General features: G+C 43.4%; 1 protein-coding gene and 1 long non-coding RNA gene across 4 annotated transcripts in view; one reads left to right on the forward strand and one right to left on the reverse strand.

The window, feature by feature from the left end:
- The window catches only part of PDZRN4 (PDZ domain containing ring finger 4), a gene marked incomplete at its 5' end in the record, with an annotated part of 217,214 nt that extends 199,771 nt beyond the window's left edge, over positions 1-17,443 (forward strand). For all 3 annotated transcript variants that reach the window (XM_081928955.1, XM_081928957.1, XM_081928956.1), the window contains 3 exons: positions 6,771-6,872; positions 9,657-9,773; positions 15,259-17,443. In XM_081928955.1, the coding sequence (XP_081785081.1) occupies positions 6,771-6,872; positions 9,657-9,773; positions 15,259-16,785 (1,746 nt within the window). In that variant the 3' untranslated portion in view covers positions 16,786-17,443. The remainder of the gene's footprint in view (positions 1-6,770; positions 6,873-9,656; positions 9,774-15,258) is intronic.
- Positions 9,811-27,218, reverse strand: part of LOC309379671 — a 111,497-nt gene continuing 94,089 nt past the window's right edge. Inside the window, exon 5 of the long non-coding RNA XR_014172582.1 lies at positions 9,811-10,380. This is a non-coding gene — a long non-coding RNA (uncharacterized lncRNA). The remainder of the gene's footprint in view (positions 10,381-27,218) is intronic.

The raw sequence follows: 27,218 nt of genomic DNA on the forward strand, positions 1-27,218 counted from the left end.
GTCCTCCTCCTTCTTCCCAGCACACCTCTCACCAAAAATCCAGGCCTTCTGTAAAATGACACTTTACCCTGTCACCTCACACCCCTCCCTGTCACCTTGGCAACCCCTGTTTTTCATAGACCTGAGACCCTTCCTATGATGTGATAATGACCAGCAATCAGCACCTTTGTCTCTTAATGGCTTTGCTCAACTACCCTGATCAGAAGGTCTGCGGTTCCAATCCCTGCAACGGGGTGAGCTCCCATTGCTCGGTCCCTGCTCCTGCCAACCTAGCAGTTCAAAAGCATGTCAAAGTGCAAATAGATAAATAGGTACCGCTCCGGCGGGAAGGTAAATGGCATTTCCGTGCACTGCTCTGGTTCGCCAGAAGCGGCTTAGTCATGCTGGCCACATGACCCGGAAGCTGTACGCCGGCTCCTTCAGCCAATAAAGTGAGATGAGCACCACAACCCCAGAGGCAGCCACGACTGGACCTAATGGTCAGGGGTCCCTTTACCTTTACCCTGGTCAGGCAGGTTTGCAGAAGCCAGCCCCAGGGATTGCTTGCCTGGCTGGCGCACTTCTGCAACATGTTTTTTTCTATTCATATCCCTAATATTAGCTAGATTCTGGCATTCATTAATTTCTTGAGTTTAGGAGGGGTTACTCCCCCACCCAAAAAAGTATAACAATATAAATAGAATGGCAGTGGGAGCCATTCTATTCATTTTTAGCTGCCATCTCCTGGTGGTGACATCGGCACATGATGGCTGACTGAAGAAGCCACAGCACTGGGTCTGGGGCTAATGGATGCTCAGAGAAGGGAGCATACAAGGGAGTGAAGTGCTTCAGAGGAGGGAGGAGAAGGAAGGAAGAGCCGGGCACCGTGGACTCACGTTGCTAGGGCTTTCTGAGTAAAAAATACATTTTTTAATAGAAACTATGGAGGCCCAGGAAAAGCCTGGAAGAGCTCCTACCATACTCCACAAAACAGAAACTTAAGACCTCATTTCTTCCCAGCAAACCTTTTTCAAGTCCAGTGGAAATTCTGAAGAAAATGCCCAGCCTGGCATTGCTGTGTTCAGCCAATGCATAACAACATTAGAAGATGGAAAGTAGACAGGGGTGGGACCTGTAATACATGTTAGTGGCAGCATCTGTTGTCAAAAATATGAAAGCAAGCATCCCTTCCCTAGTAACCTAACACTTTCCATTCCTGTCCATGGCCGCTGCTTCCCCAGCACAGGGACTGAAGCAAGCTCACACGTGCACGAACCAATTATCCCTTTTATGCAATTTGTGCAGTTTTCCTTTTGTTGTCTGGTGATACTTGTTGATAGTAGCAAGTTGCTTCTGTACAAACAACCCTGCAACTGCTAGGCATTAATTCAGCCTTCCTGAGAGCCTGCTGGATGTTACAAGATCAATCTGATTCTATCCCACCAGGTCTTTCATTTCCTCAGGAAACATCTTTGCTGGGAAACATAGCTTTATTTCTTACTCTGCTATCAGTTCTGAGAATCAAACAAATCTCTGGAACACAATAGGATCTACAAGCTGCCTGGCTAAAACGGTCCTTGCTTTGCAGGCATATAATAAGTCGTGTTTCAGTGTGAGGGCTTCTGCAAGGATATATTATTTTATTTCTTTGTATAGTGGGGGATATGATTTTTTATTTTCTTTTTTTACAGTGCACACATCATATGATGGGGGGAAGGGAGGGAATACTCATTTTGCATTACCTTACTTTGACTAGATGTTGGACTGATATGAATTTGCAGAGAGGGACTAAAAAGTAATGGGCCATGTAACAGATCTGAACACTGAAACATTTTTTGAAAATGATAAAAAAAGAACAAAATTTGATGTTATGGGCATTTTTAGTTCTGTGTACACTGTGATAAAAGCAAAAAACTGATGCTTAGGTAGCCCAGTCAAAGGCAGGTTGTTCTGGTTCAAGAAAATATTACTTATTTATATTTTAAACCATTTCTGAACTGCTTAATATTTGAAAAACTTGCTAAGTGGTATACAAAAATATGTGCAAATTTAAACCATGGCGGACCCTACTTAGCTTTGCCAATATGCTAGCAGTTCTAAGAATTCTGCACAGTGCCCCATGAGAAGCTGATAGACAGAAACCATGTTCAATAGATTGCACATACTAAACAAAATTGGACCAAGTCGTATAAAACATCGTTTCTTATTTCAGTTCAGTGTTTGCAATGTTGTTAACTAATCCATCAGAATTATGTCCAATATTTGTGATACCCATGATATAAAATTGCAGATGACACCAGACTAGGAGGGATAGCTAATGCTGCAGAATATAGAATTGGGATTTAAGACAGCATAGTGTCCCAATCAAGGGAAGTAACAGTACTACTCTATTCTGCCTTGGTCAGACCACACCTAGAGTACTACAACTTAAGGATGATACTGACAGGCTGGAACATGTGTAGAGGAAGGCAACCATGATGATAAAGGGTCTGGAAAGGAAGCCTTATGAGGAACGGTTGAGAGAACTGGGTATGTTTAGCCTGGAAAAGAGGAGAATGAGAGGAGATATGACAGTCGTCTTCAAATATCTAAAGGGCTGTCACATGGAAGATGGAACAAGCTTGTTTTCTTCTCTGGAGAGTAGGACCTGAACCAATGGGTTCAAGTTGCAGGAAATGGTATTCTGACTAAGCATGTTTAATAGGTTATTGAATTTTAGTATTTTGTTGGAAGCCGCCCAGAGTGACTGGGGAAACCCAGCCAGATGGGTGGGGTATAAATTTATATTATTATTATTATTATTATTATTATTATTATTATTATTATTATTATGAACTTTCTGACGGTAAGGGTTGTTTGACAGTGGAACAGATTCCCTGGGAAGGTAGTGGATTCTCCTTCCTTGGAGGTTTTTAAGCAGAGGTTGGATGACAATCTGTCACGGATGCTTTAGTTGAGATTCCTGCATTGCAGAGGGTGGACTAGATGACCCTTGGGAGCTCTTCCAACTCTACTGTTCTCTGGTTCTATGCTTCTATGTGTGTGGCAATGTGATATATGAGTTGGAATCTGATCATTAAGTTTAACAGAAAATGAGTTGTGGTTAGGATTCTCCTTTCATATTGGACAATGTGCTGGCTCAGTACCCATTCTTATGGATGAGATAACTCAGAGCAAGGGAATCTGACAATTTTATTATACAAGGTTTATGTGAAAAGAATTATTTTAAAAGGCAGCATTCTGCAGGCCAAATTCTCAGGATGCTGAACTGCTTCCTTGTGTTTGTCTAATTTTCCAAATACAGCGGTACCTCGGGTTAAATACTTAATTCGTTCTGGAGGTCCGTTCTTAACCTGAAACTGTTCTTAACCTGAAGCACCACTTTAGCTAATGGGGCCTCCCGCTGCCACCACACCGCTGGAGCACGACTTCTGTTCTCATCCTGAAGCAAAGTTCTTAACCCGAGGTACTATTCCTGGGTTAGCGGAGTCTGTAACCTGAAGCATATGTAACCCGAGGTACCACTGTAAACTGCCATTACTATTCACTTATGCAGCCATTCCAACATGATGAAATATATCGTTGTTGGATTTTTACATAGTTATTTCACAGGATTATGGCTGTAGTACACAACCCACTGGAGTCATGGGCACTTCCAAAACGTCCTCGAGGAATGGCTATTCACTAGTAGAGCATCTGCTTTGCATGCAGAACGTCCCATGTTCCATCCTTGGCATCTTCATGGACGGCTTGGAGAGAACCCTGTATGACCCCCTGGAGAGCTACTGACAGTCAGTGCAGACAATATTGAGCTGACAATAGTGACACAAAGTCTGCCGCAGTAGAAAGCAGCCTCCTACATCTGCCATCTGAATTTCTCTTTGGATACCAGAGTTCCAAATTATGTGGCCTTGTGTCAAAGGAGGACTTACATACTTGGGATTTGCCATTGTTCCATTTTTGTTTTCCAACTTTTTAATTATGCAGTGCATGTGGGGGTTTCAGTTCCTCCCAAGCACAGTGTCGGTAGGGCCCACTTCCACTGGAGTCCTTTGATGATGCCTGAAACTGCTGCCCTGCTACTCTCCTGCATGCTCACTTTACAGAATTTCCTAGCTCTGGCCAGGAGCCGAGTGAAGCTGCTCAATTCATGGCCCATTACAGCGCCATCGCTGCTTTGAGGGATGGGCAATGCTGGCAGATACAACAGAAGAGGGACCAAGGTACTGTAGCGGAGAATGGTTGGCATTAACAGTGGCCCACTGGTGGCAAACTGCCCATGATGCCTTTCCCTTCCTTCCCCACAAAACAGAATCTGGAGCCAGGCCTTCCTCCTCCAGTTCATTTGTGTCCTCTTGCTCATCTGTGTTGCTGATACGTTCACAGTAGAAAAACTCTGCAAGAAAGCAAACTTAATGTCATTGTTAGAGTGTGCTTTCTACCTAGGGGCTTCTTGTGCAGCGTTCCTCCAAAATGCACCATGTGCATTTCTGTTTGTTGATGAAATGCCACACCAAGGTAGTCTTACTCATGCAGTCTTATGCACAATTGCATCAAGATTCCATTTTTGCAGTATTTTCTGAATGCAGGCATTGGCAACAGGGGAGGGAGAAAAGAGACAAATGAACCGAGATAACTGAAAGCTGCAGCAAGCATCACATTTTACAGTCCTGTAAATGATTTTAAACATTTTCATGGTTATACTGGAATTCAGGAAGTATGGCAGGCAAGTCATAGCTAATCCGTGGGAGAGAGAAAATGAAAGCATAGAAGAGCCCCTCTCTTCCATGGCTAGTCAGCGGGGGGGGGGGGATCGCTGTTCATTCACTTGCTCATTTATGCATTCCATTTATTAATCACCTTATTAAAATATTCCCTAGCGAATATTCAATAGATATAAAACAAAATTTAAAACTGTTTGTAAAACATTTTTCATAGATTTTGGTTGCAACCATAAAGGGAAAATGTTGAGGTCCCTTTTGAGATACGTTAACTCCTTTGAATCCATACACATTTAAGGAAGTTGCAGTAAATATATATTTCCGTATTTTTCCATGTATAAGACTATGGTTGTTTTTGCCAAAAAAATAGGTTTAAAATTGGGGCTCATCTTATACACGGGTAGTGCTGAGGGGTGTTTTCTTAATTTTGAGTCTCCAAAAATAGGGGGCATCTTATACATGGAAAAATACGATATATTTTAAAGCATTCATACAAGAAATTTATGAGTTATTAAAAGGCAACTAGCTTCTTAATTTCAAATGCTGCTGCTTTGTTCTTCAGTTTCTTTGAACTGAACAGAAGATTGTAATGCTGACTTGAGAGTTCGTGTACACAGGTGACTTCATATACAGACACGTGGAGATTTGAGATGAGAGATATATTTTGGCCAAAATTATTCTTACAACCAGCCACTTTATGTTTGATGTGTTAATGCAGGTCAGGGGTAGTTGACATGTTGCCTTCCATATGTTGTTGGATTCCAACTCCTGTCAGCCCCAGTCAATTTGTCCAGTGGTCAGGGAAGATGGGGGTTGCAGCCCAAGAACAACTGGGGAGCCCTACATTGGCAGCTCCCGATTAATCCAAAATTAAACTTGCAAATTTCAGTTTCAGATGTCGTAAATGTTTCATGCATTTTTTTCCCTCCCCACCGTGACTGTAACTCTGTTCAGAGATTCTTCCCCCCCTCCATAATCACCACTGCACATCTGGAAGCAAAGTAGCATGTTCCCTAGCTCTACTCTTTTATGCATGTGTCACTGTTGCCTCTGCACATTGTACGACTGTGGGAATGGCAGTAGTGGTGCAATGGAGGGGGACTATGCCCACCTGCCCCATCACATGATGGTAATCATGTGAGGGAAGACACCTCGAAAAAGGCTCGTGGAAAAAGCAAATGGAAAGATAAGATATGGGGAAAGGTTGGCTGCGCTGCATAAAGATACTGCAATCTTCTCTGCTAACGCTCACATAAGAAGAATGGTTTGAATTTCAAAGATGAGCAATTTTGTATGTTGTTCATCTGGTCCCTGGATTTGCTGCCAAACCCATTAAGAAGTAGTTAACACTGGCTACTGTTTGGCATTAACACAAAGTTGTGCTTGGAAAGTTAAAAAGCAACAACTGTAGATTCACTTTTAAGTGTGCACAGCATACATGATTGCTCAGAAGTCCCAGTGTGTTCAACGGGGTTTTCTCCCTAGTAAGGGTGTATGGGATTTGCAGCCTCTAGTATGAATTTTGGCACCCAGTGTGTGTGTGTCCGTCCATGTGTGTTCGTGCGGACACACAAATATCAAATGATTAAATGAAACAGCAATCAGCAGTGGCCTGTAAGTATTGCCTGGTGAGAGATAATGCTGTAGACCTCTAATTGGCTCTCTCTAAGCTTCCAGTATGACTGATTTCAGCTGTAGTATTACCAGTCTTGCTTCCACCAGCACTATTATCTCAGACTGACACTTCCATTACTCTGAACAGAGAAAGATGAACGTCACCTGTCAAGGGCTGGTTAATTGTGTTGCTAGATGTATGTTGCCAGGGCGCAGGTTGGACATTTATGAACATAACTGCTTCCTCTGATGTCCGCCATCCTTCAACGATCGATATGGCTCTTACAGTAAGCGCATAATTGAGTGAAGGCACTTACCACTGAGGGGGCTGAAGATGAGCCCATTGTGTGAGCTTCATTGTCCATACATTTGCCACAAATGAGCTGATATTTGCTCTATATTGTGTGTTGCGCTGTGGAAATGGAAACTAATGTGCCACTTTCATTTGTTTTATAGATAAATGGCCAAGATGTCCAAAACCGGGAGGAGGCAGTTGCATTGCTCTCCAGTGACGAATGCAAGAAAATTGTGCTGCTGGTAGCAAGACCAGAGATGCAGGTTAGAGTAAATAGATGCATTGAGAATGAGGGTGGTTCGCAGGGCACATACATTCACTGCCATCCGCAGATAATGAACAGCTGGCGGGGAAATGACAACGCAGAAGTTCCTGTCAGAATGGAGAAAATGAGAATAGATGGTCTTTACTGTTTTGTAGCTGCAGATGCAAAGTTAAAGGGAACTTGAATACCACTGTACTAGCTGAATGAGTCTTTAAAATCATACATGCCTATAAGAATGCAGCTGATTGTCTAGTAGAATACACAACCAAACACAAAGACATATTGAAATTGCCCATATGTAGCAGAAAATGCATGTTGATTTCTCATATGATAGAAGTTGGTCTGAAATTCCAATATGGGCTGCTTTTCTGATTTCCACATGTCATATTTCCAGAATATTTATAAGTACAAGGAAGTTCCACCACACAGCAAACCAAGTATTAAACTGTACATGGAATTACAATATCATGTTCATACGCAGTTTAGAACAAATCGTATTTTTGAAGGTCTGTAGCAAATATGAATAACCATCATTCATTGACTGAAAACAGTTCTGCTGCTTTGTGAAAATGTTTCCATATTTTGGAAGGCAGAGTTATATACAGATTCCAAAAAGGAGGAGGGAGAATAGTGGAAGAAAAACACCTAGTTGTACTTCCTTTTATATTCTGCTACAAAGCAAAAAGGACGTTCTGTTGCCCCTGTTGTATTCATCTGTCTTTGGTTCAGGCAAAGTTGGTTATATTGCCACTTGTTTCTTGTGTTATTGATCTGATATTTTTCAGCACTGGTAACTGCACAATCTCTATAAATTACATTGAATAAATGTAATTCAATGTCACCTGAAAGCCTTCCTTTGACTAGTGTAGTTATAGAGGATCACAGTTCGAAGCATATATTTCCTTTATAGTCTTATACATTCTAAATGGTGCTGATAAAAGCAGCTGTATAGTATGGCAGAGGAAAGCAATTCACCTCAGGTTTATGTAGCTTGGCTGTGGCTCTTGTAGGCTTAGATAACTTTCTGAAACTATAAATGGCTTGCTGAAACATTCTGCTTATAGGCTCTTAAGGGGTTTTATATCAGTGATGCATCTGTCTTTCGGGATTCAGTTGTACAACAAACAATGACTACCTGGGGCCTAGCATTAGTCTCTTCCTGCCTCTCTTGTGCGGATAAAATGGTCAAGGGAAAAGAAAAGATGTTATCCTAATTTGCAAAGCATATCTGGAAGGCATTGGTTTCCAAGCTTCTTGGTTAGGCACAGAAATTATCAAGGCACAGAAGTGACCAAGAAAGTACAGTGGTACCACAGACGCTTCAAGTTACAGACGCTTCAGGTTACAGACTGCTAGCCCAGAAAATAGTACCTCGGGTTAAGAACTTTGCTTCAGGATGAGAACAGAAATTGCATGGCAGTGGCAGCGGGAGGCCCCATTAGCTAAAGTGGTACCTCAGGTTAAGAACAGTTTCAGGTTAACAACGGACCTCCAGAACGAATTAAGTTCTTAACCCGAGGTACCACTGTACAGCAGTGGCACATCCAGAACATAGTGTTTTATGGATACAATTTACAGTCAAGTACAAATCACCCATTTCAGCCCATGCTTATTGCTAGCAAAATTCGCATGGCCATCATGGTTGTGGTTGATACAAAATAACAAAAGTAGCTTGAAATTCCCGCAATGGGACTGAACATCCCATTACAGTTACTGCTTCAATTATGCTAATTCTGCCAGGAGTGGGATCTAGAAGCACTTTTGATGTGGTGCAAATGGTTAGAGTATTGGACTAGGGCTGGGAAGACCCATGTTTAAATCCCAGTTCAGCCATGAAGTTCTCTGGGTGGTCTTAGACCATACTCTCAGTGTAGCTTAAGTGTGTATAGAACTACAGCCTAAATTAAGCATGTGACTAAGTACTTGCATTGTTTGAAGTCCAACACTGACTTAGGCTGCAATCCTATGCACACATATCTGGGAGTACGGTATGTCCCACAAAACTCGGTGGAGCTTACATTTGAGTTGACATTCATAGGATAGTGCTGTTAAAAAGCTAACCTAAGAATATAAGCACTGTAAATATATATATCTGTTTCAGGCAAGTTAGTTTACCAACATATTTTAAAGTAGTACTTCCTGATTTATTTTTTTTAAAAAAGCATCCCTAAGGAACAGCTGGAAAACAAAACATCCCTTAAAGGCACATTGTCAATCAATTACTCTTTTGTTGTTGTAGTTGTTGTGGTTGTAGCTGCTGCTGCTGCTACTGCTACTGGAAGTTTACCTGAGAAATCAATAAGACAAATGTGATTGAAATACACAATGAGGATGTTGTTGAGGTTCAGGCGGTGAGGCATAACACTGGGGTTGAGGTTGTTAGGGAGAAAGAAGCCAATTGTCTCATGGCCGTATATTAGTATCTCTGGATTCTTTTAAGCTGGTACCCTTAGAAGTAAAGAACATGACAGCTTCGGTATTATGCAGTATGCCTTCTGCACATTTTGAAAGGAAATGATGTTCTGTGCATGCAAGCCTCCTCATTATGAGAGAAAATCGGTGATATGTTTCAAAAAGGGATAAAAGGCCTAAGAGTCCAATTTTTTTAATGATCATTTTTCCCCCCTCTGCCTTTTTGAGAGATGAGCTCCAAGACCACAGTATTCCAAAGAGAGTCATTATGATAAAAAAAGAACCAGTCAGGCATTGCCATTTGGGTTTACCTTATTTTAGCATGCATTCCCCACTAACCGAAAGTAATGTACTAATATATTCTTTACAGCTGGAAGAAGGATGGCTGGATGATGAAAGGAACGAATTCATAGAGGAGTTAAACTTGGAAATGTTGGAAGAACCGCATAATGAAGCAGTGCAATACGCAGGCAATGAAGTGGAGCAGGTAGGCTTGACACAGAACATAGAGTCTGAAATGTTACTAGGTTCACGTTTTTAATAAACAAGGAATCAAATGATAAATTTAGAAATTTTGTTCCTAGGCTTCGGTAGAGCGTTGCCATTAACATGCCACCAATAGTGACAAATGAGGGGGGGGGGTGTCTATCTGCAGTATAAGACGAAACGTGAGGAGGAGGAAGGTCAGGATTTTAATACATTTTTGCATTCCTATTATTTTCCTTTTCCACCAGATTAATTTGGTTTGCCCACTCCCCTCCTTCCGAAGCAATGCCCTGCCAATTCACAAACATTTTTCTTCTCTTTGTTTTACTCAGCATTTGCGCATTCCATTTCTCCAGCCATTAAGCACACATCTCCCCTAATATATTCCACCATCTCACCAAAAAAAACCCCCTCAGAACCAAGACTGATTTCCACACACACAGGCCTGGATATCATGGGGGGTGAGCAAGTGTCAGTTGTTTGGTCCCATTCCTTTGCCTCAGAAGTCTTCAGTGAGAGCTGGTGCCAGTATGGGAAGACTTGCCAAGTGAGGTTTGGTTTCTTGTCGCCTTCCCTTTGCCTCTGGTGTCTTCAATGAGAACTCTTGCCTAGTAGAGAAATAATAATAATAATAATAATAATAATTTTTAAAGTATTTATACCTCGCTCTCCCCAGCCAATACAGGACTCAGGGCAGCTAACAACCAATAATAAAAACAAATTGATTGAAATACAACTTAAAAAACAAGATTAAAATACAACATTAAAATGCAGCCTTATCACAGAAGGAGAAAGGAAAAAAGAAAGAGGGGGAGGGAATCAAATTGACTCCAAGCCAAAGGCCAGGCGGAACAACTCTGTCTTACAAGCCCTGTGGAAAGAAATCAGATCCTGCAGGGCCCTGGTCTCATGAGACAGAGCGTTCCACCAGGCTGGAGCCAGGGTTGAGAAGGCCCTGGTCCTGGTTGAGGCTAATCCGACTTCCTTAGGACCCGGGACCTCTAGGGTGTTGCTATTTATGGACCTTAAGGTCCTCTGTGGGGCATACCAGGAGAGGCGGTCCCATAGGTACAAGGGATATAGGACAAGGAAAGACCAAGGGTGAGGGCAGCAGAAGAAAAAGTAAATGTGGCTCCATATAAGCACAGGGTTGCCGTTGTTCCCGATACTGGACTTGAATTAGATTTTATTGGGAGAATATTTTGCAAGCCATTTTAGAGCTTCTTGAGGCTATAGAACAGAGTAAACAAGCTAAATAAAATGACGCTGAAGACTGGCTAGTGATCGTGTAGTGCTTTTAATCTTCTTGAAAGATCCTGCATAGAGATTAATAAAGGCAGTGGTGGGACTAGCTCATGTCTTCTCAGTGGTAATAAATACTGCTGAATTAGAGTCAGTTCACCCAAATCCTATTAGCTTAATCAAAGGCACTTTTTCTCTTTCAGTTCTGCATTCTCCCACAAACCTTCATAATGCAGGTTAATTAGTGACATGAAGCATTGAGATTTGCACCCATAAAGAACAATTAATACGACATGTTCTGTGCTGAAATTGTTCATTTTGAACAAAGAAAGGAATCAACCGGTTACGCTGTAAGACATAGCTCTTGTTATTCAATCTTACTGCGTCACATTCACACCAATGCTTGCCAGTTAAGAGGCAGACCTTAACTGCACATTTACTCTGTTGTTCTTTTTACACCCCTTGGCAACAGGGTTGTTGTTTTTTTTAAATGTAGTTGAAGTTAACAATGCCTTTTTAAAAGGCAGCTCCCTCAACTGCTGGTCATAGCATGTTTGTGAGGAAATTCAGGAAAACTGTATCTTGCCCAGCACAAGAAACAGAATCAGGGCTGGGATAACCCCTTTCCCCCCCTCTGAGGGCAGCATTCCCTCAGAGGTCATCTGTTGGGGACTACATAGCAGTGATGGGCAGGGCAAAACTGTGCAGATCATGCCCAGCAGCCTGCCAGGGAAGGGAGAACCCACTCTTTTCAGAGGTCAAGGCTGGCCACTTGCATGGAGGAGCTACCCCCATGACACACACACCACCTTCCATTGACCCTTTTTTCCTTTTTCCTCTCCTACTCTCCTGTGTTTCCAGTCTCCTCGTCCCCATTAAATTAGGACAAGGCCCACGTTTGGTCTTTGGGGCCCCAGGTTACCAACCCCTGCTCTATATTGTGATAGATGCCAGACGTGAAGTTAGCAGCACAGAGGAATCTTTTTTTCTGCATATGTTGGTATGGCTGCCGATGTTTGTCTCTGCCAGGGAATGAGCAGTGTGGGTCAGTGCAATGTGGAACACACCTACTTTTAAACCCAAAGAGTGACAGGTATTTAACAAGTTGCCTCTGATGTATCAAGTTCAAGCTGAGCAATGGTTGTGGTGGGTCTAGGATCTATACGGCAGATTTCATCTGGATCTTTTCATTAATTGTTGACTTCAAAATGTAGTCACAGTATAGAATCAACAACTATGAATTGAGACATCTGGAGGGAGAGAGTCTTATGTATAATAGACAACTGTGGGTCAGTGTGGGACAAGTCTCCAACAGGCTAATATCAAGGCTGAGCCCTAGAACTTACAGATATATCATACGCATAGAGTATTCCTCATAGTGGAAAACAGGCCAAAGGCCATGTCTTAAGGCAAACTTTAGATTCTACCATTCTCATTTTAGAAACTTTAACACTCTTGCTTGCTGAAAATTGGACAACATGGGAGAAAACATTAGAATTATAGCTCAGCTATAATATCAGCAAACACATGGGTATCTGTCAAGCACTCATTGAGAATCCTAATGACAGACACACTAAGGCATCAATGCAGTGGCTCAGAACTGGCCAGGTAGACCCTTCCGTCAACTTTCTGATTTCATTTTTAGTTTAGTTTACACTCCAACACACTTTAATTGCTTTTATTCTAACTGTTGTGACCTATTGGCATCAATTTATTCTAACAACTGTGCATAAAAGACTAGCTGGTAGGCTTGTGCTCTTGAAGGTAATAATGAGGCTTTATGTGTATGTCACTAATTCCCCTGCCTTGTCCATCATTGTCTGTCTAGGTAGAGGGAAAATAGCAATTACTAACAGTGTAGCCTCATAGAGTTTTGTTTCCTGTTATGCGTACCCTATATTTTCCCACATCGTGTTTTATTATTACTAGTCATTATGCTTAATTGTGTAATTACACCTCTCTTAAAGGAGAAAGCACATTTGCCTGGTGCTGTGTGCACTTAGATTTATTGTAAATAGACTACGCGCACTTTGGATGAAAATTGTGTAAGGGAAATGGGACAAAATGACTTTACTATTTAGTTGTGGTGGGCCAAGTGGGAGAAAACATGCCCCTCTTCACTGCTCTGACACATAATGCTGTTAGCATTAGAGGTGAAATAAATAGGTGCAGTTAATGGAGGGTGAGTTAAAAGGGATCCACAAAAATGTTTGACATAATGGCCAAAGAAGGCAGACCATTTTGTTTTAACTATATGGGAGACTAGAGTTTAACTAGATGTTTTCCGAGGGAAAATACAGTGACACATATAATCCCCTTACTGGTATATTCGAAATGGAGAACCTCTATTAGCAATTTTCTACAAAATCATTAGGAGTGCAGCAGATGAGAGCAAAAGATACCTCCCGTTTGTGTGTGTGTGTGTGTGTGTGTGTGTGTGTGTGTGTGTGTGTGTGTAAAAAACACATTATCTGGACTAGCAACCACCAATGAGAAATACATCCTCTACAAATTTGGCAGACAAACTACCTTCTTGGGCCCTCAGCCTATGACACCCGAGTCAGCTATACAGAATTACTGCCAACTGCATGCCACAATTATAGCTAGCATTTGAAATAGACGTGCTTCTCAGCAAAGCACACCGTGGTGCCAGTTTCTGCTGGTACAGAGCCAGTGTGAACACAAATATCTGTTATAATAGCACCCAAGGTACAAATAGTATTCCCATCACTGTGGATGGCATTCCTAGTATAATTTGAAATTCATCAATAGGGATAAGGCGGTGGTAATCCACCAGGGTCAATTTCTGTTAAGGGTTGTTGTTGATGTTTGGCTGGTACAGGTTATTGCAAACCTTTCTTGGCTTTTATTCTGCCAGTGCAATATAGACACACACATGCATGCATGTACGTACGTATATGTAAATGTATATATATTTGGCAGCTGGATATGCAGTCTTGCACAAGCTAAGTGGAGAGAGGAATATACAGAACATGAACATGCACTGAATGCACATCCAAGTTCAAATATCTGCTAGCACAGTTTTCTTCTCAGTGACAGTATGCCCTGTAGTTATTTATGTTCCCAGAGTGGTTGATAGAGTAGAAAAAATATGTTTATATATGTTATTATAATAAAACACAGCAACTAGTGCTATTTTTCTAGAAAAAGAGGTACCGGAACTCACCATGAACACCTTCCTCTTCTCTTAGAATGGCAATGGTGCCGGAACTGAGTTCCAGCAAGTTCTGGTTGGAAAAAAAGCCCTGATAGTAACTAGCACAGAAAATACTATCCACCTACAATATTCTATGATGGGGTGATTTTCCCCCATACCCCACTGGCCTTGTAAACTGTTGTATTACTGTACAGCAGGCTTCTGTTTGGAACTTGCAGAAGAAGCTCTTCTGCAGATTGCAGATACTGGGCTTTATAAAGCAAAAGGTGGCCTGTTAAGTAACCTAATCCTGAGCTGTATAGGTCTTATTTGTTAGTACAAACACTTTGGACTAGGCCCTGTAGCAAGTTGGCAGCATTAAAGGAGGCCATGGAGCAGGGCTGGTGAGGGCTTTGGCCTGGGAAGAGGGAGTGTGGTTTTAGGAGTGGCTTGGAGAAGTGGTCTGAAGGGCTGCATTCAGGACATGTTGATGGAAATGTACATGTCAATCAGTTGGGGGGCTTTTTGGTCATCGTAGCAACTCTTTAACTTAGATTGCTATTATTCACATGCTATACAGAAAGAAGAACAAAGGCTAAGACAATGTGATTTGTCTGAGGTCACATCAGTAAATCCATAACAGAGCCAGGGTTCGAATGCAGTTGTTCCTGTTCCAAATTCAAAACTCTCTCCCCCTTTTGCACATGAGCATGTTCATTTCCACAAGTATGCAGGTGCCGCCAGCAGTGTGATGATGATGATGATGATGATGATGATGATGATAATAATAATAATAATAATAATAATAATAATAATAATAATTTTATTCATTTGTACCCCACCCTTCTGACTGGGTTACCCCGGGCACTAGCATTTATAAAAACACAATAAAACATTTTTTAAAAAAATCACTATACAGGGCTGCCTTCACATGTCTTCAGAAAGTTTTGTAGTTGTTTATCTGTTTGACATCTGATGGGAGAACGTTTCACAGGGTGGGTGTGACTACAGAGAAGAGAACTTGATTTAAGTTATTTAATTTAATACCTGTGATAAAGATTAATTGTGGGCTGTTTTTATTTTCTAGCCCAAAAAGCATGAAGAGGAAGACGGCACAACAGATACTGCTACCTCATCATCTAACAACAACGAGAAAGACAGTGGAGTGGGCCCCACCGACGAAAGCCAGCGCAATGACGAGAGCTCAGAGCAAGAAAACGCACCAGAAGAGCAGAACAAGCCGACCCCAGAGGCCCAGCAGGAACCGAGACAGAGCCCGGACACTCTGGGAAGCCTCGAGCTCCAGTGCAACAAGAGCGTAGTGTCTGGGGAATACATTGAGTCTGATTTTGTTGGTAACCAGGAGGAGGACTGCGAAAGGTTTCGCCAGCTGCTGGAACTCAAGTGTAAGATCCGAAAGCACGGCGAGTATGACTTGTATTACTCAAGCAGTACCATAGAGTGCAACCGAAGGAAAAAGGACGGGGTGGAGCATGAGCTGCAGCTGCTCAATGAGGAACTGAGGAACATTGAGCTCGAGTGTCAGAGCATCATGCAGGCTCACCGGCTTCAAAAAGTGAAAGACCAGTACGGAGACATTTGGGCACTGCAGGGTGGTACGTTCAGGAATTATAACACCAGTATAGACCTTCCAGGGGGGAAACTGGACGACATCATTGAGCACCCAGAGAAATCGGACAAAGACAGTTCCAGCGCTTACAACACAGCAGAGAGCTGCAGAAGCACTCCGTTGAATGTGGAGCGATCCCCTGATAGTTCTCTCCAGCGGATGATTAGCATCACCAATAGGAAAAACCTCAGGAGTACCATTGTGGCTAACCAGTTGTCTTCAAGGCAGGGTGGCAGGGAGACAATGCCAAACAAAACCAAAGCTGCTGAACAAAACAGTTCTGTTGAGGAGAAGGAAACGGTTTCAGAAAGTAGCAAATCGACAGAGCAAGAAAGGCAGAGCCCTGAGCAGATTCCTTATTTGTCCCCATATCATGGCTCCTCATACAGGTATGGGAATATCCCTGCACACGCTAAGCATTATCAAAGCTATATGCAGCTGATACAGCAGAAATCTGCTGTGGAATATGCCCAGAGCCAGCTCAGCCTAGTGAACATGTGCAAAGATTCGCAGAAGTGTGCGGAGCCCAAGATGGAGTGGAAAGTGAAAATAAGGAGCGACGGGACGAGGTATATCACCAAAAGACCTGTAAGAGACAGAATCCTGAAGGAACGTGCCTTAAAGATTAAAGAGGAGCGCAGCGGGATGACGACGGATGATGATACAATGAGCGAAATGAAGATGGGTCGTTACTGGAGCAAAGAGGAACGGAAGCAGCACCTGGTGCGAGCCAAGGAGCAGAGGCGGCGGCGGGAATACATGATGCGTAGCAGACTAGAGTGTCTTAAAGAGAGCCCTCAAAGCAGCAGTGAGGGCAAAAAGGAAATTAACATCATTGAACTCAGTCACAAAAAGATGATGAAAAAGAGGAACAAGAAGATCTTGGACAACTGGATGACTATCCAGGAACTTATGACACATGGTGCTAAATCTCCGGACGACACAAAAGTACACAATGCTTTTTTATCGGTTACTACAGTATGAATATGTCTATTCTGGAAAAAAAAAGTCTACTACCAGTTTCGGTAGAGTACAATTGCCTCGTTCAAAGTGGCATTTTTTTATATATTTTGTGACTGTTTATAGTTTGATCTTTTTTGTAAGCAAATTACTTGGTAAATTTACATTTGGTTTTTCATACAATAGTATTTTCGTTAACTGGTAATTTTGCAGTCTTTCTTTACTCTGCAATATATTCATAATATTGATTTCTATTTTAAGGAAAAAGCAAAACTTAAAAAGGAGGAACTGATTACTTTCGTATCCAATTTTATGTACTGGAAGTTAAAAACCGGGTCTTTTCCTCTAGATTTCTTTTTTAATACTTTACTAAAACTACAATGCCAAAACAAAATCCTTTCTACCTTACTCTTGCTTTTTGGCAGTTTAAATTTTTTAACATTGTATGTTCTGTCTGTTTCTAAACCACATGCCACATCTCCTCATGAAGCTCAAGAACTGCATTTTATCCAACAGCACATTGTACAGTAATTTTTAAATTGCAATTGTCTTTGTCCAAGTAAAGTGTTGGTAAGAAACTCTTCAGTGATATGTTAATGGCATTGGTTGTGTAGCTAGGTGATATGTGGTATTTGTGAAGACTGAAGAGAAATAAATTATTTCTTATCTTTAAGAAAAATGATCAAGGGCTCCTTTGATTTTAATTTAAATTCCACTTGCATACGTGATATTTGAGAACTCTGCTTAAAATGTCAAATATGTGAACTAGTTTATGAGCATTCCTATGAATGCTTATTTACTCTCCCAGTTTTTCAGCAGATTTTCTATAATATTGCTGGATTGGGCAGATTATTTTAAGGCAGGAGCCCCAGTAGTTAGTTTTGCATCAGAAAAAGGGTCAGTTGTTGCTTCTGGTGATTGTGGACTCAGTACTCAACCTACAGTTGTTGTGTGATATATGAAACAGTGCATATAGTTTTTCTAGGTCTTAAAACCCTTAATTTATTAATGAAAAAAATGAGAAGTGAGGTAGGAGTGCTAAAGCATAATAAAATAATGCAATTCTGCTATTGTTATTGGCAGACTTAATATTCAGCCTGTACAAGTAATGAGCCCAAACCAATCAGAAAATGAAGGAAATAACTGTAGCAAACTTTTATCACACCAGGCAAAACTTCATTCAGCAATGTTGATGGATAATAAATAGTCATAAATATGTAATTGAGATATGTTTGGAGAAATAATGTGATATGCTTTCCAGTTGAATAATTTTTTTAAAAAAATTTTTCCCCTTCTATCCCTTCCTGGAAGAAAATTGGTTTTCGGTTGCAAAAAAACACTTTTATTTTTCCCTGTGAGATCAATGGAAACATGAAATGTGTCATGTCTTTTTCTCTTTTAACAGGTTTTCATGCTAAAAATGCTGTGTTCAGCATTAAAAATTGACACCAGTTGCTTGGGAAAAGATTGCCTTGAAACAAACTGCACAAGACATGTCAGTTCTCTGGTCTACTGTTAGAGAATTACTAATGTCTTAAGATCAAAACAAAACAAAGCAAAAAGATTATAAAATATTGAGGCAGCACTTCTTTTACTTCTAAGCCATCTTTCTGATTTCAAGAGTTTAACTCAAAGGCATCTAAGTCCATGCTTTTTTAAAAAAAAAATGAAAAATGCACATTAAACGTGCAGCTTGCCTGCTTAGCCACCTGCCGCCACGTTAAACCACCTGCTAGACTTAGGATGGAATCCTACTAAGAAAGTAAGACAGCTGAATCAGGCCAGTGGCCCATTTAGTACAGTATTATGTTCTCACAGTGGTCAACCAGATGCAAGCACCTTGACCACACCTTGCCTAATTGCAACTCCCAACAACTGGCACTCAGACGCTCTGTGAGTGGAAGTAGAGCCTAGTCATTGTGCCTACTAGCCACTGATAGCCTTGTCCTCCATCAGTTTGTCTAATCTTCTTTTAGAGCCATCCAAGTTGATGGCCCTCACTGCCTCCTGTTGGAGCGAGTTCCATATTAAATATGTGTCCTGAATCTTCCAACATTCAGCTTCGTTGGATCCACTTTCTACATGCTGTGCATAATCTTATAAACTTCTATCCTGTCACCTCTTCCTTGCCTTTTCTCTAAACCTGGGTTTCCCAAACTTGGGTCTCTAGCTGTTGTTGGACTACAACTCCTAGCATCCTTAGCTAGCGGGGCCAGTGGTCAGCATTGATGATGGGCGTTGTTGTCCAAAAACAGCTGTAGACCCAAGTTTGGGAAACCCTGCTCTAAACTAAAAAGTCCCAAATGCTGTAAACTTTCCTCATTTACTCCATCCCCTTGATCATTTTGGTTGTGTTTTCAATATACTTTTTTAGGTGGTTCAATTAGAACTGCACATAGTATTTCAAGTACAGTTGCACCATAGTTTTTGTGTAATGGCAATATGATAGGTGCAGTTTATTTTCAATTCCTGTCCTAATGATCCCATGCAGGAAAGTTGCCTTTTCCCACAGCTGCTGCTCTCCTATGTACATAGGAGTAATCCCATTCAGTGAGACTTAACGTATGCATAGACATGTATAGGATTGTACTGGAAAATTCACCAGAAACTTTTTTTCTACTAAGAACTAGCAATCTGAGATACTTTTACTGGTGTGTTTTTACTTGTCAACATTTATATGGTGAAAACAACTGCCTTGCACAGACAAAAGGCATTTTTCATGCAGGAATCTTCATGCCAATATTTTTCTTACACTTTGTATTTTTGTTGGGGTTTTACCTTCCAGCTGGCTAATCAAGAACATATATATGTTAAGTAGTTCTCTGTCATGCAGGTTTTATTGGTCTGCTTCTAATTTATTTAATGTTGATTGTTGTTGTTTTTTATTTTAAAAAATGCAACATAAAATTTGGGCTATAGCAAAAGAAGGCAGTTGCTTTAAGCCCAGCATGTTGGGAAGGGGTCTCATTAATATCTCTTAGATGAAGACAATTGATTGCCAAGTTAAACGCTCTTCATTTCATGTAGTTAACAAAAAACAGATTTTTATTTCTCATTTGAGGAATATTATATTTTCAGCAATTAAGGGGGTTAGGTTTTTTATAGTAAAAAAAAATATTAAAAATCCCTGTTCAGAGACCCCAAACTCTTGCCAAAGAGCAAAGAAACATGCAGACACAGCATGTTTCAGGCTCCATCTGGATGAAATGAAAGTACCTGATTAATAACTGTCTGAAGTTGCAGACTTAGGCCATGGAGGCCGCTTCTTGGTATTGCTCTCCGGTTTCTGTTTCTAAAGATGTAGGACTAGCTCTGTTGAGAGACCAGCTGCCTTTGGATCTCCCTCGACTGTCACCTAGCAGCAGCTATTCCATCAGGCTATACGAACAGCTCTGCCACCAGGCGAAATGAGACATGTGCCTCAGGCAGCAGATGATGGTGAGCAGCATACAAACACACAGCTGTTTGCCCTTAGAGCTATATGTAAGCCACTGGCCTGTTGTGCACCTCTCAAACTAGCCCTGCACTGCATAATTATACCTTGCTGCCAAGGTAGAAGGAAGATTCAACAGCCAACCCAGTGGGCTTCTGTACATGGAATTGGGGAGAGCAGGAAACTTGTTCTTTGCTTCACATCACAAAATGTCTTGGGCCAGCTTAGAGAGGCTATGCAAACTGTTCCTGGTCCATTATTATAAGAACAGCTGGTGCATTTTTATCTCTGCTTGCATTTTCCCTTCCCATGCCTGGCTGCATACATACCATATATTGAAAGCACAAGAATCCTGGGAACTGTAGTTTATCCCCCATATCGCTACAATTCCCTCAACAAACTAATTCCCAGGATTCTTTGAAGGGATTCATGTCCATTAAATGTATGATGTGTAAAGGTAAAGGGACCCCTGACCATTAGGTCCAGTCGTGGCTGACTCTGGGGTTGCGGCGCTCATCTCGCTTTATTGGCCAAGGGAGCCAGCGTACAGCTTCTGGGTCATGTGGCCAGCATGACTAAGCTGCTACTGGCGAACCAGAGCAGCGCATGGAAACGCCAATTACTTTCCTGCTGGAGTGGTACCTATTTATCTACTTGCACTTTGACGTGCTTTCAAACTGCTAGGTTGGCAGGAGCAGGGACCGAGGAATAGGGGCTCACCCCATTGCAGGGATTCAAACCACTGACCTTCCTATCGGCAAGTCCTAGGCTCTGTGGTTTAACCCACAGCGCCACCCGCATCCCAGCGGGTACACAGCCCTTTTTCCTACTTTGTTTGCTTTTCGTCATGTCTTTTAGATTGTAAACCTGACTTTTTTTAATTGATCTGAAAACTGTTCTGGGAGCTTTTGGGACTGCAGAGCATGGTAAAGAAGTGTATCTACTTACTATTCTTATTATTAATAGCACGTTTAATAACCTTTGCTAACAGTAAAGCTAAAATAATTGGACCCAGAATTTTAAAATTTGCCATACTTCAGACTGAAGCCTTAAATTTATGCTGAAGAGAAAAAAGTATTATGAGGATTAGATCTCCATATTTTAAAGCTAAACTACATGTTTTAAAGCTGTTTATGCATCCCATGGATATGACTAGGGTGGCTGGAGCAGCGCAAATTGCCATCTGCATGTTCAGACCTTGCCCATCATATCTAACAACTTATAGTCAAAGAAGACTAGTAGAATAGGCCCATGAGATTGCGAATGGCTTCCTATAAGCATCACTTAGCATGTATGTGATAGATTATCTGGATGCAGTCTAGCTTGGCTTTCAGAAACTGCATTGCTTTTGTGGTGGACGACCTGCCATGGAGGACAGACAAGGGAAAGCACATCTCTTACGGATCTTCTGGTGCTCTCATCAGCGATATTCAATGCCAGTCTCACTTGGGCAACAGCTGAGAATAGGAGGCACTAACTCCATTAATACCTGCAAAGCCACATTTTGCTGCCTGAGGCATGTTAACACAGGGTGCTATAGACACTTATATTTGGGGATTCTGTGTGAAACCACCAACCACCAACATACATAAAAACATAATAAAACATTAAACATTTTTTATAAAAAAAAACTTCCCTATACAGGGCTGCCTTCATATGTCTTCTAAAGGTTGTATGGTTACTTATCTCCTTGGCTCAGGGGTCGCCTAACTCCATACCCTCCAACATTTTTCCAGTGAAAATAGGGAGCCTAGGACTTGCTGATCAGAAGGTTGGCGGTTCGAATCCCCGTGACAGGGTGAGCTCCCATTACTCTGTCCCAGCTCCTGCCAACCTAGCAGTTCGAAAGCACGTCAAAGTGCAAGTAGATAAATAGGTACCGCTCCGGTGGGAAGGTAAACGGCGTTTCCGTGCGCTGCTCTGGTTCGCCAGAAGTGGCTTAGTCATGCTGGCCACATGACCCAGAAGCTGTACACCGGCTCCCTCTGCCAATAAAGCGAGATGAGCGCCGCAACCCCAGAGTCGGCCATGAGTGGACCTAATGGTCAGGGGTCCCTTTACCTTTACCTTTAAGGAAAAGTCAGACGCTGTGGGATCAAATCAAGAAACCAGGACAGCTTCTGTACATCCAGGAGTGTCCCTGAAAATAGGGGCACTTGGAGGGTCTGTGATAGGTGGCCACACCAACTGCAGCCTGATGACAGAAACAGCAGGCAGGCAGGCGGACAAGCGAGGAAGTGGCACAGGTGGCCGGACCAGACATGCAGCAGAGGAATAGCCAGGGCAGGCCACAACAGCCCCCTGCTCAACCATACTGCTCAGTTGCTGCTGTGTTATCAGGGCTGCCATTTTCATCTCAGCAGCATTGCAGGCTGCTGAGTAAGAAAGTGCAAAGCAGGATGGGGTTGGTGAGCGACATGAGCAGAGGTAACAGCGCCTAGTAGTTAAATAAAGCTGTTGCTTGTTTAACCCCCCCCCAACATGTTTCTTATGGCTTTATTCCAGGGGCAAACTCTACTCATCCCTATGAATCTTTATCGGCCCTAGGCAGAGCCAACACCTAAGAACCTGCAAGTATTATTAAACCATTATTTAACCAACACTTAAGAACCTGCAAGTATTATTTAACCATGCAGACTTTGCAGTCCTTTCATTTTGCTGCATCCGCTTGTCAGCAACTGGATCTTTTGTCTTAATTCAGGCAGAGATAACAAACCAGCAGTGAAGGCTCAGACCTGCTTTGCAAATACTTTTCAAAAGACACGTTCAGTGCTAGCTGCAAGGCTGGCTGTGCTGACAACTTTAAAAGGTGGGGAGAACTTAAAGCAGTAGGGTGATTTTTAAGAAATGCCCATCCCTACAGTAGATTCAAAAGAAAATATAATTTAAACAAAATGTGATAATTAAAATTGTATAATAGAAATGGGAAAAGAGCCATGGATTTAACTGCTGGACTTCCTTGATGTATGTGGAAAGAACAAAATAAACTTAGGCAGTGGGAATATCATAGAATTCAAAATCTCCTGCTTCTTTTTTCCTTTTTTTGCACTTCAAAGAAATCCATATTTTTTAGCTTATTTAACCCCTCTGGCAAGATCTGCAATGCATAAATATTTTGACAGCATGCAAAGTATCTTCTTAATGTCATATAGATGCTATGGTAGTGAGCAGTTTGGGCTAAATAAATATTCATGTTGGCAAAAATTCCCTCAGCCTCCCGAACAAGACCCTGGTATCAAGAATTCAAAAAAGAGAGTTGGCTTTAGTTCCCTTATGTTCTTTTCAGGTTTACTTCTTGGCTGCCTAGGCAGAGTCAAGAAATGCCCCCTTAGAAGATTTGGTTGAGGTTCAGGTGTAGGAAATTAAAATGAGAGCTCCTCCAACTCGACAGTTTAATTTACTTCTCTTAAGCTCTTTAATACCAAACTTATCAGTTCTCTCTGTTAGGCATTAACTTGTTAAATGAGTCTTAATTATACATAAGCAGATGGAGGTTTGAATTAAAATTACCTTACACTCGAGTGGCTTTAGTTCATTATAACATATCTCCCTTTTAATCATTTAGGCAGTCTCATCATCTTTCATATAGAAAGTTATTAAACTATTCCAATTTCCATATTTCTTCAGATATATCCACTATTAAATGGCAGGCAACGCACATTAGTTAGCGACTTATACCATGCAATAGTTAGTGAATTATTCATCCTGCTAACTATTTTTTATATACTTCTATGTCATCTGTATCATTTTATTATAAAGGTTTCATATTTACATGTTGCACCATTTAATTTCAAGTGTGGTGTCACGGCCACCCAGGACGGGTCCCAGCTCACAAGAGACCTCACTCCGTTGCAGTTTATTTACAGGAAAAGTTTATTGAAGATTTCTGCTTCTCGTACAGTTCAGCATCGTGGCCGTACGTCTGTCACGTTAGACCGCTGAAGTCCCCTCTGACTCCTCCCCTCTTCCACACCAACTTAATAGCCTGGCTCTAGACCACCTCTTCCTCTCCTTTCTTTTCCGCAGGGTCTTCCTGCCCCCCTGGGTTCCCTCTCTCCGTGACTCGCCTGAGGCTGAATCCTCTGCCGCCTCTTCCCCCCTCCTTCTGGCTTTGGGGCCGGGCTCCTCCCCTGAGCTCTCTCCACTTCCGCGCGCCTCTACGTTTGAACTTGGCGCGCGTACGTTGCTCCTGACCTTTCTTTCGACCGCTACACCACCCTTTGTTCTGCTCTCCACCCTTTCCGGCTGAACACCTTGCTCCAACCCCCTTTCTCTGTTCTCTCCTAATCCTGCTCCCTCCGAGAGGCTGACGACTCCACCCCCTTTACTCCGTTCCAGCTGAGACGCCTCTTGCTGCGTCTGTCTTCCACTGGGCTCCTCTCCGCTTCTCCCTTCTCCTCCCTTTTGCTTGATTAAGGTAACCCCCTTTTGAGAGTCCTCTGACTCGCTGCTCAGACTCGTGGATTCCCTTAGAATTCCGTCATCTTCTTCCTCATCCTTCTGCCCCTCCTCCCACTCGCTCTCCGTCTCCTCTGTCATCTCCTCCTCTCTCCCAGAAACCCTGACATCCATCCCCCCCTCGAAGCCCCCCCTTCCCCCCTCCCGCTCGCCGGGTGCAGGTTGAGGAAAACGTGGTTCTTCCGGGGTCGGTTCAGGATACAGGTTGTCCACTTCAACGTTCTCCTCTGGCAGCTCCGTATATGTGTGTTCGAACTCGGGTTCCCCACCCAAAGACATCACAGTCTCTTCCTCCATCACTGCTTCTCCTGGCGCTGCCTGCCAAGGACCTACCATCCATCTCTGACTCCATGCCTCCCTTGGCTGATCCACCCACCAACAAGGGCCTGTCTCCTCCCCCCCCAGTCTCGGATCCCTGGTCGGGCTTGTTTCGGGCGTATGGCCCTCGGGCGAGGAGAAACCCTCGAACGTGCTGTCCGACAAAGTGGGCGTGAAAAGCCAATCATCAAAATACTCCTCGGGCATGGGCTTGTGCGGAAAAAGTGCATGGAACTCCTCCTTCAACAGGGGTTCGTCCAACGCGTAACCCGGCACCCAGCTATTGGCAGAGGCCGGAGTGCCTTCCCTGGCGAGAAAATATTCAACTCCCTCCTCCCCCCATCTCGAGTCCAGTATCTCTGTGACCTCGTTAAGAGGTTCTGGTCTTGGCGATTCCCCCCTCTCAGGCGCCCTCCTACGTGGCTCTGGGGGTGCTCCTGACTCTTGAAACCTGTGTGGGGTTTTGTAGGGAGTGAGCACTGACCTATGAAAGACCGGGTGCACCCTGGAACCCTCCGGAAGGGCTAGACGAAAAGCCACCGGATTGATCTTAGCCTCAACTTGATATGGCCCTAGCTGCCTGTGTCCTAACTTCTTCTTGGCCAATGACCTGGCCGGCATCGCGTGGGCTGCTAACCACACCCAGTCCCCAACCTGGATGTCCTCTCCCGCCCTCCTGTGCTTATCGGCCTGCACCTTATACGCCTGTTTTGCCAGCTCCAAATGTCTCCGCAGCTCCTCGTGCACCTCTTGCAACTCCGCTGCAAACTGGTCGGCATCTTGAGGCCCCCCCCCTCCTGGTGCCGCAAATCTCGGGAAGGTCCTGGGATGACGGCCATTGTTCGCGAAGAAAGGCGTCACCCCGGTGGATGCGTGTTTCGTGTTGTTGTAGGCGAATTCAGCCATCGGCAGATAGTCCACCCACGCCGCAGGTCGCTGGTTGGCGTAGCACCGCAGGTACTGCTGCATGATCGCGTTGACCCTCTCCGCTTGACCGTTGGTTTGTGGATGCCTCGCCGATGTCAGGTTGATTTTGACGTGCAAGATGCCCAGAAGCTTTCGCCAGAAAGTGGAAACAAACTGGCGCCCCCTGTCGGACAAGACGGACTGCGGAAGTCCATGCACTCTGAAGACGTGATCGATGAAGAGCTTTGCGGTCTGTTCTGCCGTCGCCACCTTGGCACAAGGGATGAAGTGCGCCATCTTGGTGAACAAGTCCACCACCACTAACACCGCCGTCTTACCTCTGGAGCTGGGCAGGTCTGTAACAAAGTCCAACGCTACCCTCTCCCACGGTTGCTGCGGTGTCTCCAGCGGTTCTAGCAATCCCGCCTGCTTCTGGTGCACTGGTTTGGACCTCTGGCAGATATCACACCTGGCGACGTAGTCCGCCACCTCTCCTCTCATCTGGGGCCACCAAAAGTCTCTAGCCACCAACTCCATCGTCTTCTCTTTGCCGAAATGGCCTGCACTAGGGGCGTCATGCAATTGTTGCAGAACCTTGGCTCGAAGCTCGTCGGTGGGCACGTAAAGGGCACCCTTACGAGTCAAAAGTCCATCTTGCAATTGAAACTCATCGTTGTCTCGCGACCCTCCGCGTAGCTCCTCCATCTTGGACTGTGCAAACTGATCCCTTTGCAACGCGCGTCGCACCGCGTCCAGGTCGACTGCGATGGTAGCGCACGTCCACGCCTGCGGTGCGAAAATGTGCTTTGCTGCGATTGGAGCTGCTTCCTCCAAGTATTGCGGCTTTCGGGACAGCGCGTCTGCAATAACATTGGAGTCTCCTGGGATGTATTCTATTTTGAAGTCGAAATCCGCAAAGAACTCCGCCCAGCGCATGTGTCGCTGGGTCTGTAACTTAGCCGTCCGCCAATACTCTAAGTTCTTGTGATCCGTGCGGACTTGCACCGTGTGCTTGGCTCCTATTAAGAAGTGTCGCCACGCTTTGAAAGCTGCATGAATGGCCAACAACTCCCTGTCCCATATGGTATAATTGCGCTCCGTCTTGCTGAGCTTCCGGGAGTAGAACGCACCCGGTCTCCAGTTGCCTTGTGAATCCTCTTGCAAAAGAACGGCCCCAACCGCTCTGTCTGACGCATCGGTCTCTACCCGCATGGGTCTGCCGGGATTCACGTGGAGCAGCTGCTCTTCGGAGGCGAAAAGACCTTTAAGCGTCCGGAAGGACCGCTCCGCTTGTTCGGTCCAGACGAACTTCTTCTTCTTGGAACTGAGGGTGTCAGTGATA

Source organism: Podarcis melisellensis (assembly GCF_964234715.1).
Source record: "Podarcis melisellensis genome assembly, chromosome: 10".
Classification (NCBI taxonomy): domain Eukaryota; kingdom Metazoa; phylum Chordata; class Lepidosauria; order Squamata; family Lacertidae; genus Podarcis; species Podarcis melisellensis.